Here is a 15,942-nt window from a genome sequence, read left to right on the forward strand (position 1 = left end):
GCAATATTATTAATTAAATTTAACACATTAGAATTAATTAGAATTAACCATTCAAAATGAGTAGAATAAAATGAAAAAATAAAGTAAAATTTACACAAAAATATTGATTTCATTGGACAAAAAACAAACAAACAAAAAACATTATGCCAAAGAATACTATGTTATGCATGCAAGGCCAGTAGTTGGCGATCATGAAACACCCTGTGAAAACATTATATGCATGCACATGATGTCAACCTTTTTACAAATTCGCATTTTTGTTGCTTACATAGATATTATTAGAGTTATTGAAGACACCTAATGTTCACGAACAGAATCACTAAAGGAGAAAAGGGTAAATTATTGGTTACCATTACAGTGGTCAGTGTTTGCTTTAGTTGTGCTCTTGACCCTTGACGTTTTAACGTCACATTTTGTATGGCTGTTGTATCTCAGTTATAACACCTAGACAAGTTAAGAGAAAATATGATCAGGTGGTGTTGGTTATGCTTTGACATAATCTTTGTTTTACCTGAATATCTGAACTTATTTAGAGCCTGAGCTCTGAGTTAAATTAACATTTGTTATAGCCGCCCTGTGATTCAACAATAAAAGATCTGGAATTTTCAGTATAATCTAGAGTTTAAGAATTCTGATTTTAAAAACCAATGTAGGGGGAGGTCTTCTTTTGGCGCACAGTGACATCAAGAACCAGCGTATGAATCTCAAGAATGGTGACAAACAGCGTATTCAGATAAACAGATGATCTGTAAGCATCACAAAAATTGTTGCTCATAATTTATTCATGCTGCAAAGCATGATGGGAGCCATAAATGAGTTTTGGCACCCAGAATGCAGTGCAACATGCTTTTTGATGGTCACCATTGTTGAGGTTCTCAGCTTGATTCTTGATGTCCGTGTGCCTAAACGAAAAATTATCTTCCTTTTTTAACAAGATTTTGATCAGAAGTGCTTCTAAGAATTACTCTGATTATCCCGAAATACCAGAACATATACTGCACAACCACAGGAAGCCTGTTATTGAAAAGACACACCCAAGTCAGAAAACCAGATCAAAGGATGATGTCAAATCAAATAACACCATCTGATCTATTTTTTTTCATGGCTTGTCTAGCTGCTGTATCACAAATGCACTAACCAAAATCTGCATAAAGTATTAAAGGTCAAGAGCACAACTAAAGCAAACACTGACCACTGTAATGGTAACCAATAATTCACCCTTTTCTCCTTTAGTGATTCTGTTCGTGAACATTAGGTGTCTTCAATAACTCTGTTTTGGGGGCCTTAAGACACAACATTTTGAACATGATGCCTGTATCATATCTATGTAAGCAACAAAAATGCGAATTTGTAAAAAGGTTGACATCATGTGCATGCATATAATGTTTTCACAGGGTGTTTCATGATCGCCAACTACTGGCCTTGCATGCATAACATAGTATTCTTTGGCATAATGTTTTTTGTTTGTTAGATTTTTGTCCAATGAAATCAATATTTTTGTGTAAATTTTACTTTATTTTTTCATTTTATTCTACTCATTTTGAATGGTTAATTCTAATTAATTCTAATGTGTTAAATTTAATTAATAATATTGCTTGTAATCTGTTGTCACAATTTTATTGAGTAAATATAGAGAATCACTTTTTACAGTGAGGGCTGCAAATCTTCTAAAATTTTAAAAGAACAGTTCACCCAAAAAAGAAATTACTGTCATCATTTACTCAACCTCAGGTTGTTGTTTCAAAGCTGCAGGAATTTCTCCTGCTGAAAAAAAAAAGAATTTGGACAAAATTAAGGAAAAAAGTCAAAAGTACCAGCAACTGGTTTCGACTACCCACAATATTTATTTTTTTTTTTTTTTAAATGTTGTCTTTGGTTGAATACAAGAAGAAGAAAAAAACACCATGCAGGTTTGGAACAATGCAAGGTTGAGCATGACAGAAAATTTCTTCTTTTGGGTGAACTATCCCTTTTAGAGCTTTTGTTTTAAAATCTACTTTTACGCATATTAGTCCAGATCTAAATCTGCAGATAATTGGTGCCAGTAATACATGAACACATATTGATCTTCATAAACTTTAGCAGTGATATCAGAGGTAAGGCAAGCACATAAGAAGCATCAGGTACAAGTTCAGACATATCAGAGGCGAGTCTAACTGTCAATCCCTGCATTCAAGGCTTTTGTGGTTGTAGTGTCAGAGGCAAGTTTGGCTTGTCAACATTTTAGAGATAAGTTACAAGAAGCGATATGGTTGAAAGGGTTTTGGAGGTTTCTCTGAAAGTATTATAACGATCAAGCTCTCGACTGTTAAAGGGAAAGTGACAGTGAACACAAAACAGGCTAGGCACAAAATTTGTGTGCAAATGTTTTCACGCAGAAATCCTGATTCATCAAGACATCCTCAATTGTTTTTTTTCTACATGCAAACTCAAACCACGTTCCTAAAGAGAGAATCATTGCGGAATTAGAAACATGGAAGGTGACCCCAAAGAACTCGTTAATTATAGAACGATCTCAAATCTCCCTTTTCTGTCCAAGATACTAGAAAAGGTGGAATCCTCACAATTATATAAATTCTAAAAACTAATGGAATGCATAGTCGATATAAAAAAACTGGATGACGAGTAATTTCTTACTGCTAAATTCAGAAAAAACAGAGGTGTTAATTATAGGACCTAAAAACTCTGCTTGTAATAACCTAGAACACTGTCTAAGACTTGATGGTTGCTCTGTCAATTCTTCGTCATCAGTTAGGAACCTAGGTGTGCTATTTGATCGCAATCTTTCCTTAGAAAGCCACGTTTCTAGCATTTGTAAAACTGCATTTCTCCATCTCAGAAATACTGTTTATCTAAATTACGGCCTATGCTCTCAATGTCAAATGCAGAAATGTTAATCCATGCATTTATGACCTCAAGGTTAGATTATTGTAATGCTTTATTGGGTGGTTGTTCTGCACGCTTAGTAAACAAACTACAGCTAGTCCAAAATGCAGCAGCAAGAGTTCTTACTAGAACCAGGAAGTATGACCATATTAGCCCAGTCCTGTCAACACTGCACTGGCTCCCTATCAAACATCGTATAGATTTTAAAATATTGCTTATTACTTATAAAGCCCTGAATGGTTTAGCACCTCAGTATTTGAATGAGCTCCTTTTACATTATAATCCTCTACGTCCACTACGTTCTCAAAACTCGGACAATTTGATAATACCTAGAATATCAAAATCAACTGCGGGCGGCAGATCCTTTTCCTATTTGGCGCCTAAACTCTGGAATAACCTACCTAACATTGTTCGGGAGGCAGACACACTCTTGCAGTTTAAATCTAGATTAAAGACCCATCTCTTTACCCTGGCTTACACATAACATACTGATATGCTTTTCATGAGTTCACACTTACATATAATTAGCTGAAGTATTATAATGCATATTTGGCGTGCTGTCCGGGGAAAGGGCTCCGAGCTCGGGAATGGCCCGAACCTAGAGCACCCCCCATATATAAAAGTGTAAAATGAACTCTATTGGAGGAGATGGGGTGGAGGGGGGATGCTGATAAACCGTCAATGGAGACAGGTAGGCTAATTCAGCTGTATTTACACCCTAAGATTGATTATCTTAAGTGGTTCCACCTGCGCTAATTAGGCTAAGTATCTGACGTGCTCCTCCTGAACCTTGTTATGAAACTACATTTAATATCCAAATCCGTTAAAGGATTTTTAGGCTGCATTAATTAGGTAAACCGGAACCGGTAACACTTTACATTATTAGAAGAATGGCATCTACGCTCATATTTGTCTGTTTCTCTCTTGTTCGAGGTCACCTTGGCCACCAGATCCAGTCTGTGTCCAGATCAGAGGGTCACTGCAGTCACCCGGATCCAGTACGTATCCAGACCAGATGGTGGATCAGCACCTAGAAAGGACCTCTTCATCCCTGAAAGACAGTGGAGACCAGGACAGCTAGAGTCCCAGACACAGATCCCCTGTAAAGACCTTGTCTCAGAGGACCACCAGGACAAGACCACAGGAAACAGATGATTCTTCTGCACAATCTGACTTTGCTGCAGCCTGGAATTGAACTACTGGTTTCGTCTGGTCAGAGGAGAACTGACCCCCCAACTGAGCCTGGTTTCTCCCAAGGTTTTTTCTCCATTCTGTCACCGATGGAGTTTCGGTTCCTTGCCGCTGTCGCCTCTGGCTTGCTTAGTTGGGGTCACTTCATCTACAGCGATATCATTGACTTGATTGCAAATTAAAACAGACACTATTTCAACTGAACAGAGATGACATCACTGAATTCAATGATGAACTGCCTTTAACTGTCATTTTGCATTATTAACACACTGTTTTCCTAATGAATGTTGTTCAGTTGCTTTGACGCCATGTATTTTGTTTAAAGCGCTATATAAATAAAGGTGACTTGACTTGACTTAAACTGACATACATTACTACTAATAACAGAACTAATAATGCGTTATGCTTTTATGTAATTGATATTATACTATATTATATATCAGAGTGCATCTTTAGACAGCATAAGGGAAAATGTGTACCTGGAATACTATGCAAGTCGCTTTGAAAAAAACAAAAAACAAATGGCTGTATAGAAGAGGTTTTGCAGACTGGAAATGGAAATTAAGTTTAGAGGATATTACCAAATTTGTGTACATGCACCTGTTGTAAATATGGCAAATATTTTGTGTGAGAAACTAAGAAACTCTGAAATCACAATACTGCAAATAAATACCTCAAGAGATCATCAGCTGTTGCCGATCATTTTAGTACTTAGCATTCACTACAAAGGTTTAAGTAGTGTTTTAGCTCAAAAACAGGACACATTTCTATCAAATCAACACTTGTAACTGGTCCTACTCAGGTTTGAAGCAGGCTTAGCAGGTTTCGAATCAGCATCCAGGTGGGCACTCGAACAACAATGCTAAAAGACAGTGACCATTAGTGTTAATTACTAGTTTGTCACTTGAGGTCAGGTGAGGGAGGTTTACCTGCATAGCTCTTACTAGCAGACCTACATAATATTCACCCACATTAACTACACTGTGTTACGGCACGTTTCCCTAAAACATGGCTAGTTAACTACAGAAGTGTCATTAAACTATTGGTAACTTGTGACCATAGCTGCTTTTAGGAAATGCATCCCCAGAGCAGGATTTGAACTATAGCTTCAACCTGCTTAGACTGTCTCATTAACGAGAAATGCCAACGACTCTGCATTTACAAGCACAGCTCTTCACTAGGGCTGTGTGATATTGATGAAAAATGGAAAAGATAGAATCACTACAACTTCTGAAAGTGATCTGAAGTGTTTGAGCTAGTGCTGTCAAATGATTAATTGCATCCAAAATAAACATGCGCGCGCACCTTAGGTGTGTGTGATGGCTGTGAACACAGAAAACTGAACAGATCACACACTGACTGTGATGTGGTTTGTGCTCATGCTTCAGGTGTGTGTCAGACAGCAAGACAAGATGGCAAGGAGCCGTTTTCTGCAACTTTTTAAACTCAACTCTTTTTAACATCAAACTATTGTCTGCTATATGCATGGACCTAAAACTTTTAATTTTTGCAACATTTTGAAGTAACCTATTTTCAAAATGATTCAGACATTTTAAACTGCCTTTAACTGTCATTTAGCATTATTGACACACTGTTTTCCTTATTAATGTTGTTCAGTTGCTTTGACAATCTTTTTTAAAGTGATATATAAATAAAAGGTGACTTGACATTGCATACTGTCATAGCAATATGCATATTTCAATATATAGTATGGAAGGATTTTCTGGACTTTTTTCAAATGGAATTGCAAATTGTATTTTCATTTCCGTTTTCAAAATGTGGACGCATAAATTGTCACATAATCCAAATGCAATTGCAAATCTTGCATTGTGCGTTCGCGAAAGCAAAAATGCAAACGGTAGTGTCTGCCAAATTTCAAATGAAAAAGCAAAGTCCATTTTCAAATGCATTTCTCATGTCTTACGAGCTATGAGCCAAGCCATATTTAAATAGCAATATTAATTACCACATTTGCTTTTTCACTCTCTCTGCACAGCACATGTAAACTGCCAAAACTCGAATGGAATCGCAATTCCTTTTGCATTTGAATCCGACGTCTACATTGAAACCTGTCAATCAAGTGACAGGGGTGGGGCCATTTTATTGGGCGTGTTTGCATTGGGATTTGACGTCACTCACGGTTGACAGTAATAAACAATTATTAATAGACGATTTTGAACGGTAATGTAAGATTTGCAATTGCATTTGGATTATGTCAATTTATGGGTCCACATTTTGAAAACAGAAATGAAAATACAATTTGCAATTCCATTTGAAAATAGTCCAGAAAATCCTTCCATGATATAGTGCAGCCCTACTCATTACACAGGCACACTTTACCAGTTTGGCTGTGCAGCCATGCGCTCCATGTATTCCTTGGCTATGTCCAGTGCACCTGCTCGGTGTGGGTACAGCAGGCAGAACATAGAGAGCAGGCCCAAGTTGTTCCCATAGACTTCATTCCAGCGGGCACTAAACTCAGTAGGGTTCCAGGGGGGCAGATACTCCTCCGGTCGCTCCAGTATGTCCTCCCCGGCCTCCCGGATCTGTCGGGCCAGAGCCTTGTGTGTCCCCACCGCTGCCCGCTGCAGCTCCTCAACTTCTGCCTGGCCAAAGTACAGCATGGGGTGAGTTCCCTCGTAGTTCCCTCCAAGGAACGGAATGCCTCCGCTGGGGTCCACTTTAGCCAGAGCCGGGGACACTAGAATCCACAGTGCACTTATAAAGAACACAGTTGGTGCCCCACGGGTGTAAGTTCTCATTCTGGCATCAGAGAGGTAGAGACCACATCACCTTGCTCCCTCTCAGCTGAGGAGACAGAAAGAGAGAGACGTTATTTTCCCTGCTACACTGCTGGGTCTGAATGCCTACAGTAATTAGAGCCAGCTGTAGGCCTGATCTCTCTGGGTTTTTCTATGCATTATGAAACGGAGACGAAAGTTCACCCTGCCGCTTTTCTTTTCCAGGCTCTCCAGGAAACACCTCTTGCCTAAAAGCTCCCTAGATACAGTACTCAAAAACACAATTCATCAAACTTCAATGGTCATCATGTCTGTATGATAATAGTGGAGTGTTTAAATAGAGTTTTTAAGTGGAAGACCCAGCCATGACCAATCTTCAATGCTCTTATTGGGGGTGGGGGGGGGGTCATCTTGAATTTCTTCCATTTTCTAATGATTGCACCAACAGTTGTTGCCTTCTCACCAAGCGGTTTGCCTATTGTCCTGTAGCCCATCCCAGACCTCTGCAGGTCTACAATGGTGTCCTTAGACAGCTCTTTGGTCTTGCCCATAGAGAAAGTGAAGTGTTGAAAGTTTAAAAGGTTCAATGTGATTTTCTGGATAATTTTATTCTGTCTGTCTCTCACAACTGAGGTGTACCAATGATGAAAATTACAGATCTCTCAATTCTTTGTAAGTGGGAAAACTTGAAAAATCGCCAGTGTATAAGATACTTATTGGTCACACTAGATTTCAGTTTACATTTTTAAAGAGTTATTTTTGGTGTTTCACCTTAATTGCGATAGGACAGATCAGAGTAGACAGGAAGCAAGGTTGGAGAGGGATAGGGGCAGAATCGGGAAAGCTCCTCGATTCAGGATTCAAACTCCGTAGTGTGACAGCTCTGTGTTCAGCGCACTGGCCACAAGGTTATCAGCACCTCAACTTAATTTGTAAAAACTGTGTTAGTTTGTGAAGATTATCCTGATGAACAAAACATGCAAGTATAATTAATTGTATTGCCACAGAGCTTATCTTCTGCAAAAATCCAGAAGCGAATAGGAAAACACCATTGGCTTGCTTGTGTGTGTATATATATATTGTTATATATGTTATATATTGTTAAATATGTTATTATACACACACAGTACTGTGCAAAGGCCACTAGTATTTTCACCAACAAAAAATGGTTTTAAGTCAGTTATTTCTATGTTTTGCTGTAGTGTGTCAGTAGGAATTCATTTTACATTTCCAAAAATTATTTTTGCCATGAAATGTAATCCAGTAAGATTTTTGTTTGCACAAGGAGTCTGACAGAGGCCAGTGCTCCACACAGAGATCTGATCTGATCATCAGTCTGTCTGGAATAACATGAAGAACAGAACAAACTGAGACGGACTCAATCCAGAAGAACTGTGGCAATGTCTCCAAAACGCTTCAAGAAACCTGCAAAGATAAAGTACTGTGCAAAGTTTCAGGCACTTTGTAAAAATGCTGCCAAGTGAGGATGTGGTCAAAATAATGCAATAAATAGATTTTATCAAATCAATATCAATTAACTTAACTAAATTAAATAAACATTTGGTGTGCATTAAAAAAAGCTTTTGTCCTGGGTGCACTTGAGCATTGGTTCTCAGGTAGTTTTGCAGGTAGGTTTCTTGAAGTTTCTTAGAGACATTGCCACAGTTCTTCTGGATTGAGTCCATCTGGTTTGTTCTGTTCTTCACGTTATTCCAGAAAAACTGGATGATGGTGAGATCAGATCTCTGTGTGGAGCACTGACTGCTGTCAGACTCCTTGTGCAAACAAACAAACAAACAAAAAACTCACTTGATTATTACAATTAGTGGCAAAAAATAAATTATCAGAGTAATTAGTCACATACCATTTATGGGATCATTATTGGCTCAAAATAAAATATCTGAGGGAGGCATTCATAAGCTAAGCAATTGCCATTGAGATGTGGGAATGCTAATGTATAGCGTTCTCCAGGAATCACAGACCTCCTTAGTTTGAACAAACAAAGCCACAGTGTTTACACGTTTGAGAAAGCCTACCTACTTATAGCTGACTGAGCATACAAGCTGAGAAAGGTGAAAGTAAATGAATGTTCACCTTTAGTGAGCGAGTAAAGAGTCCAGACACAGACACTGCTTACATTATTTTATTTTTTTTGATTAGCAGCATTTAAGCTTGTTGTGTCTGGGAAAAAGTCAGAACTTGCTAATATTCAGCGAACCACAACCGCGTCTTTCCAAGAACAGGAATGTGTGCTCTCTGCTCCTCCTCCAGACTGACTAACACACAGTTGGTCAAATGGAAAATTAGCTGGTCCAGTTTTATGGGGTGTCTAGACATGCGTCCAGTGCAGCCGGTATCTATTACCCCGGTCTTACAACAACAACAACAAAAAAAAAAACTTCAGAAATGATCCTTTCATTTTCTTCAATATGAATGATCGAATCACAATTTAAGATGCATCATTAATTCATAATTTCCTTCCAGTTAGTACTGCACTCATTGGATTCCGGATAACTCTTTAGAAAGGTGAAACCGAATAGGGCAAGTCACAGCAGTGGCCCTTGACCCCTCAACTTCTGCATTCCAGCTAGGAAACACATGGTCAAACAACTAATGCTTGCATTAGCTGTGTGTGAAGGATCGGAGCGCGCGCACACACACACACACACACACTCAAAGATGTAGAGAACAGGGTTGTGTTAATCTAGTTCGTCTCTTGAAGAAAACAAAAGTAGCTACACTGTATGCCATTTCTATTGTCCTTCTATAAATCTATCACATAGAAAAACCACATGCCATCAAAGAAAGAGAAAGCCCATCTAATTATGTTCTTCGGCTAACCAAAATTGTACATGGTTATCTATATTGTAATTATATATTTTCATAAAAATTATGACATTTTCAGTGCAAGTCACGCTGACTGATCGCAAATATCCCAAATAAAAGATCTACGAAAACATTGTGCAGAAAATAATAATAATAACACGGTTAAAATAAAGTGGTTTATCAATTGTATACAGTAGCTATAGTTAAAAAGGAAAACAAATATCTTTAACTTTTTTTTGTTGTTGTTAACTTCGTTTGAGGATTCAATGTTAGACTCTTAGAATCTGGACTTCAAAACGCTCTTTAACGCTCAACACATGAAAACTTACGTCAAATCATAAGACAAGTTCAAGTTTCGTTACCTCTCAGATCAACTGGCGTTATCTTAACCTTGCCAAAAAACGCCGAAACCGTGGGTCTCATGCCTGACGGAAAGCATCCGTGGGCCTGAAAGAGTTCGTCGTCGATAGATGCGCAGAACCGCAATCAGCTGCGCAGAAAGAAAGCCACTAAACCAACGTCACATCTGCTGGAGGAGGTGCGCTCTGGAGGAGAGGGAGGGGAAACATTCCCCCCGTGGGTCCATGCCTTCTCTCTCTCCCAGTAACACTTTCAATGTGGCCTGTGTGTTCAATAACCAAGACATGGAAACCTTTAGAATGAAATTTGGCTAGTGGATATTTTCATTCTTGAGAGTTGTGGTTCTGACGTTCTACCATCTACATTTTAATGAATATACACTATATAGTAAAGAATTAGGCTACTATATTTATTGACACACACACACACACACCTTCCGTTTATTTTTTACCATAATTTAAATATTGCATTGAATAGCCTAGTTGTACTTGTTATATTTGTCATATAAAATGAACTAGTGTAGGCAACAAACACACAAAAACATATGTACACATTATACATTTTCACAGGACCTAAGAGATTTCCTCTTATATATTCTTGTAAATTTGAATCCACCATCCTGATTGTAATAATAATAATAATAATAATAATACAAATAAAAGATCTTGTTAGGTCTAGGTGTCAACTATTCAAATAGAATATAACTGAATGTTTATCATTTATATTCAAATGAAATGCATTTCTGTGCATCTACCTTACCTATCTCCTTTAAATAGAATAAAACATTTGTGCTGTTGAATGTGAGCAATAAGCAAAAACTGCATAGTTTGCAAATACGCAGTGGCAATCAGGAGCATCAACACATGAAATTTCTTAAACACTTTTATTTTATCTGCACATATGAACACTTTCCCTGCACCTCAATAAACAAGCACTAGTGCTACTCACGACATACAGGAGACTTTTTTTTTTTTCATAAAAGTAGGTCATGCTTATGATGAGGGTTTCCATACGTCTGTACTCATGATGAAGCTGCCAAGTGTCACTTAATACTCCGATTTATAACACTGTACCATTTTTTATGTAAAATCCATAACAGCCTCCCAATGCAGAAACCTCATCAGAGCACACAACATAAAAACATCTATTCCACTTACATTGTTTTAAACAAATCATTATTAAAGCTCAGGGCCAGCACACACATGAAACAAATAACAGGTTTTGGGTGAGAGATGTGCCCTGACACATAAAACCACTGAATGGGAGGGTAAAGCTTGGCACCATTCAACACCGGTCCTGCACATGACAGAAACTGACTGTTTACACTGACTATCACCCAACAGCACAATATATTTTTACACAATATGTTTCTATAACATTACATACACAGAAACAAATCACCTCTCTTCATTCAGTAACAATGAAGACCTGAAACGAAAGGCATTTACAAGGAATAGTTCACCACTAAATGAAAATTCATTCTTTACTAACCTTGTGTTGTTCCAAACGTGAATGACTTTCTAAAACAAACATAGACTCTTAAATATAAAGGTGCTTAAAAGGTTCTTAACAGCGATGCCATAGATGCACCAATTTTTGGTTCCAAGTCTGTCTTTGAAAAACCATCTCTTTCGAACCTTTTTATAATCTAAAGAACCTTTTTTCGCCACAAAGAAACTTTTGTTAAACAGAAGGGTTCTTCAGGTGTTGAAGGCTCTTTCTGAAACCATTTAGACAAAAGGGTTCTTCTATGGCATCGTGAAGCACCTTTATTTTTAAGAGTGTAGGACTTGTTTGCTATATTTCCTGTCTTCCGATGTGAGGAACAGACCAAAATGTGAGTCCTTTTTCACTGATAAACTTTTCCCGTCAGTGAGCCATTAGCCTGAGAACTGCTGTAACTGGATCATCAAGTCTGCAAGTTAAACAAATCAGTCTGACTGTAAACACATCATTGAGAAGATCGACGAGAAAAGAGCCACCTCAATGATCCAGTTCTTGAGTTCAGCTGACTAAATCCATCAACTTATGCATGGGCTCTTTAGCTAACAACTCACTGGAGGAAGAAATGGTCAGTAAAATAACAACTTGTGGCATCAGAAGACTTGAAATGTAGCACATTAGTCACACAGACTAGTTTCCTGTGTACTTCTTACAAATTTTAAACTGTTGCTGTATAGAAAGAGCTGCATGAAGATTCTTCAGCAAAGCCTTTATGCTCCATCAACAACTCAGTGGTTTGGAACAACACGATGGTGAATAAATACCAACAATTTTTTTTTTAGTTTTGGGTAAACTATTCCTTTTATTACTGGCGCTTGGAAGTATGACGTCCATTTCTCCATTTATTACAAGAACATCTGCAGAATACAGTAAGCTACAGTAAGCTAAAGTATTGAAATCATAATCAAATGTTGGAAAGTAAAACAAACCGGCCCAGGTCTGAACCAGTTACAAAACCTGCAGGTTACCACCCTCTCAAAACACCAGCCAATCATGAAAAGAGCAAAGAACTCATGGCTGTTTCTTGATTGCATGAATACTCAATATCATTTGTGCCTTGCTTTCCTCAGAAAGCATTTACAACAGCTGCAAGTACAAATCCTCTTGAGGTCATATAACATTCCCTTCATAAAAACAGGACAAAACAAAACAAAAAAAAAAACACACATAGCTCAAGGGAAAGCTATGTTTTCTTTTCTCTGTACACCATTAAAAGTAGTTTAATGGTAGTGGGAGCACAATACACTGTGACTTCCTCCTACATCCAATGATCAATGTACAGATATTCAGCATGTTTACAGACACAACTTCATACTGTGGATGCTGTAGTGATTTGGGAAGGGGTGAGAAGAAAATACACAGACAGTGCTCTGGGTGTTACATTCACACAGCTTTATCACTGATTGGACGAATGGATGGTCTAGCTCTGAGGTGAAGCTCCAGAACGTAACGATGAAACAATCTCTTGGTCTATGCTCACAGGTGTGAGGGTTTGGGGCTAGTTCTCTTCCCATTTGAGCAGTGAGTCTGGAGGTCTGGGGTAATAACCTGTCGTGACGGGCCTATCCGAAGAGAATCTCTGGAACTTAAAGTCTAGAGGAAGATCTAGAGGAGAGATGGAAAAGGTGGAAGTTTTACAGACAAACTACATGTACAATTATAGGGCCAATAAATATTTACACTGAACAAGTCTTAAGACTGAAATATTTAATTTTAATATGTATATAAAAAAAGGCCCTAGATGGTCAGGGACAATTGCACCAATTAAAAAGATGCATTTTAATGCCAAATAAGAATACGCAAAGTAATAGAGTAATGATGACGAATGATATTGCTGGATAAATTATTTTGCCTTTCAGAAACATGTTCTTAATGGGCTAAATTATATAAATGTACTGATAATCTAATCAGTCAAAATAGTTTAAATGTAATAAAATGTAATATTAGTTAGAAACACCATAAATAATGTTTTGTACAAAGGTCAATATTTGCGGTGTTGACCAGCATCAGGCCTGAACCAGTAATTTTCCACAGTTACCAGGGGAGTATTCGATCTGCATTCGACATTTGGTGCTTTGTAACTTTGCAGACTGATTACATGCAGAAATACAAACAACACACAAAAAAGAAAGATCCCCTGGAAGTTTTAAGTCTTTGATTAGTCAATTAAGATTAACCAAACTCTACAAAAGATACTAAAAGTCATTTAATCCTCATTCTCCCATGCTGAGGTTAAGATAATTGTCATAAAATGACAACGCTGATGATATTAAAAATCTGAAACTTTTCAGTTAAAATTTTAAAACAAAACAATACGATTTTGAAAGTTACGATGTACCATGATTAATTTTTTATGACTGTGCACCATTTCTAATTCATAAAAATTCACTTTTTTTTCAATAAATGCAAACTGGGATATAGGTTTAATACACTTACCTGCAATAGCCTCAATGCTGGGTATAGCCATGGTGCTGTATGTGTGAATACTGTGGCAACACCAGGTGAGCCTCCGTGTTTCCTCTCCTTCATTCTTTTGCACATCCACAAAATATGAGCCCCACTGGTTTGATACAGCTGAAGGAGATTTCATTCCTTGATCCTAAGAGAAAGATTATAAGAAAGGCAAACAAAAAGAGAGAGTGAGAGAAAGAGCACAAGGTCAGTCAACCTTGAAAAACCCATCTGTGCAGCATCATGCATAATTCTATATAATTCAGCATTCTCAATATTGTATACTGGAGAGATTGTGTTGAGATTCGTGTGATATAGTCTTTTACTTAAAAAATGGATCAAAGGTACGTTCTCTTCTGAAAAAAAAAAAAGTTAACTGAAACAAAAGAAATAAACCTGTGACAATAGCCAGTTGGAGTGCCCACAAATTCTGCTAGAGGGAACTTCACCCTGTACCTTTGCCATTCACACCGAAATCCATTTCCTATAAACCTTTTCCTGGACTCATCAGATCTCATCATCAGTTCACAGCTGTCTTTTATTAGTATTAGTAGTAGCCCTTTATTGTTACTAATCACAAGTACCAGTGAAATTAGCCATCAACCTGTCCATACATACATACATGCATACAATATGAATATGCTCCTATTGGGAGTACAGTGTGAGAACAGAAAAAACACATCAGCAACAAAGCACATAATCAATACAAACACAGAACTTTGCAAATGGGGACGGAAATTGGGGGGGTTGAGGTAATCCAGCGCAGGCAAGCAGCCATCCAGTCCATCTGTAGAAGTCTATAGAAGGAACGCAAGAGCATCTCACTGCAGGTAGATGTCTTCAATGTCCTCCACGGAAAGAGCCGACAGACACACGACCCGCCATCTCTCCCACGCGTCCATCGTGTAGCCAGCTGCGAACGTTCCGGCAGGGCAGTCAGTTTCCCCTGAACCCAAGCTTCTCATCGAGAACATGGTGTCAAGTGCGTTGAGAGACCAGTCAACCAAATCAAATCAATGTTTTCCAGTTTTGGAGAGCAGTGCATAATTATGAGGACTATAAAGATTACACTCACACATCGCTGTTTACTGTTAGCCTGTAATGTTTTCTGGTCTTCTGTGTTGCCTTGCCTTAGTGTTTTTGTTCTTGTATTATTATCTTTTTTTGATTGAGACTGGCATCAAATGTGGAAGATCCAACATTATTGTCTGTCTGAGCTGCGGGCATAGCAATGAGCTCATTGGGCATAGCACGTCTCTCTCAGAAATAGTCACATGCTCTCCGTCTTAGCTGTGATGGCTAGGGCCATTTTATGAGTTTGGGCCTCACACACACCATCACAGTTCCTGAGTTTAGCCCAGAGAGGGCTTCTGATATAGAGTTTAGCCTAGAAAATGCTTCTGTTTCCAAGTTTAACCCAGAGGTTGCTTCTGATTCAGAGTTTAGTGGAGAAAGGGCTTCTGTTCCCAAGTTGAGCCCAAAAAGGGCTCCTGTTCCCGAGTTTAGCCCAGAGAGGACTTCTGTTCCAAAGTTAAGCTCAGAGAGGGCTTCTGATCCTGAGTGTAGCCCAGAGAGGACTTATGTTGAGCCAAACAAGGGTTTCTGTTCCCAAGGTTAGGTCAGAGATGATTCCAGCCCCTGACCACAGCCCATGTACCCCCCCCCCCCCCCCCGTCTTGTCTGCTTCAGCCTCTGAACAAAGATCAGTATTCACTCCAGCCCCTGACCTTAGTCTAGTAATGTCTCTGACCCCTGACAGTAATCTAGTGTTGATTTCAGCTCCTGAGTACAGTACAAAGATGGCTCTAATCCCTGAGCCCACTCCAGTCCATTAGTCTGATCCAGGACCAGATCCAATCTATGAATCTGCTCCAGAGTCCACTCTAGTTGCAAAGTCTGCTCCAGAATCCACTCAAGTACTGAATCTGCTCCAGAGTTCCCTCTAGTCCCAGAGTCCGCCCCAGAATCCACCCTATTTCCTGAA

General features: G+C 38.6%; 2 protein-coding genes across 2 annotated transcripts in view; both read right to left on the reverse strand.

Annotated features, from left to right (window-relative positions):
- Positions 1-10,163, reverse strand: part of dse (dermatan sulfate epimerase) — a 28,398-nt gene extending 18,235 nt beyond the window's left edge. The window contains exons 1-2 of the mRNA XM_026291627.1: positions 10,007-10,163; positions 6,418-6,885 (exon numbers count right to left, since the gene is read on the reverse strand). Coding sequence (XP_026147412.1) covers positions 6,418-6,839 — 422 coding nt within the window. The 5' untranslated portion in view covers positions 6,840-6,885; positions 10,007-10,163. The remainder of the gene's footprint in view (positions 1-6,417; positions 6,886-10,006) is intronic.
- Positions 10,164-10,967: 804 nt separating this feature from the next.
- nt5dc1 (5'-nucleotidase domain containing 1) overlaps positions 10,968-15,942 on the reverse strand; it is a 55,262-nt gene continuing 50,287 nt past the window's right edge. The window contains exons 11-12 of the mRNA XM_026291629.1: positions 13,944-14,106; positions 10,968-13,112 (exon numbers count right to left, since the gene is read on the reverse strand). Of these exons, the coding sequence (XP_026147414.1) occupies positions 13,006-13,112; positions 13,944-14,106 (270 nt within the window). The 3' untranslated portion in view covers positions 10,968-13,005. The remainder of the gene's footprint in view (positions 13,113-13,943; positions 14,107-15,942) is intronic.

The sequence above is a fragment of the Carassius auratus genome, chromosome 20 (assembly GCF_003368295.1).
Source record: "Carassius auratus strain Wakin chromosome 20, ASM336829v1, whole genome shotgun sequence".
Taxonomy (NCBI): domain Eukaryota; kingdom Metazoa; phylum Chordata; class Actinopteri; order Cypriniformes; family Cyprinidae; genus Carassius; species Carassius auratus.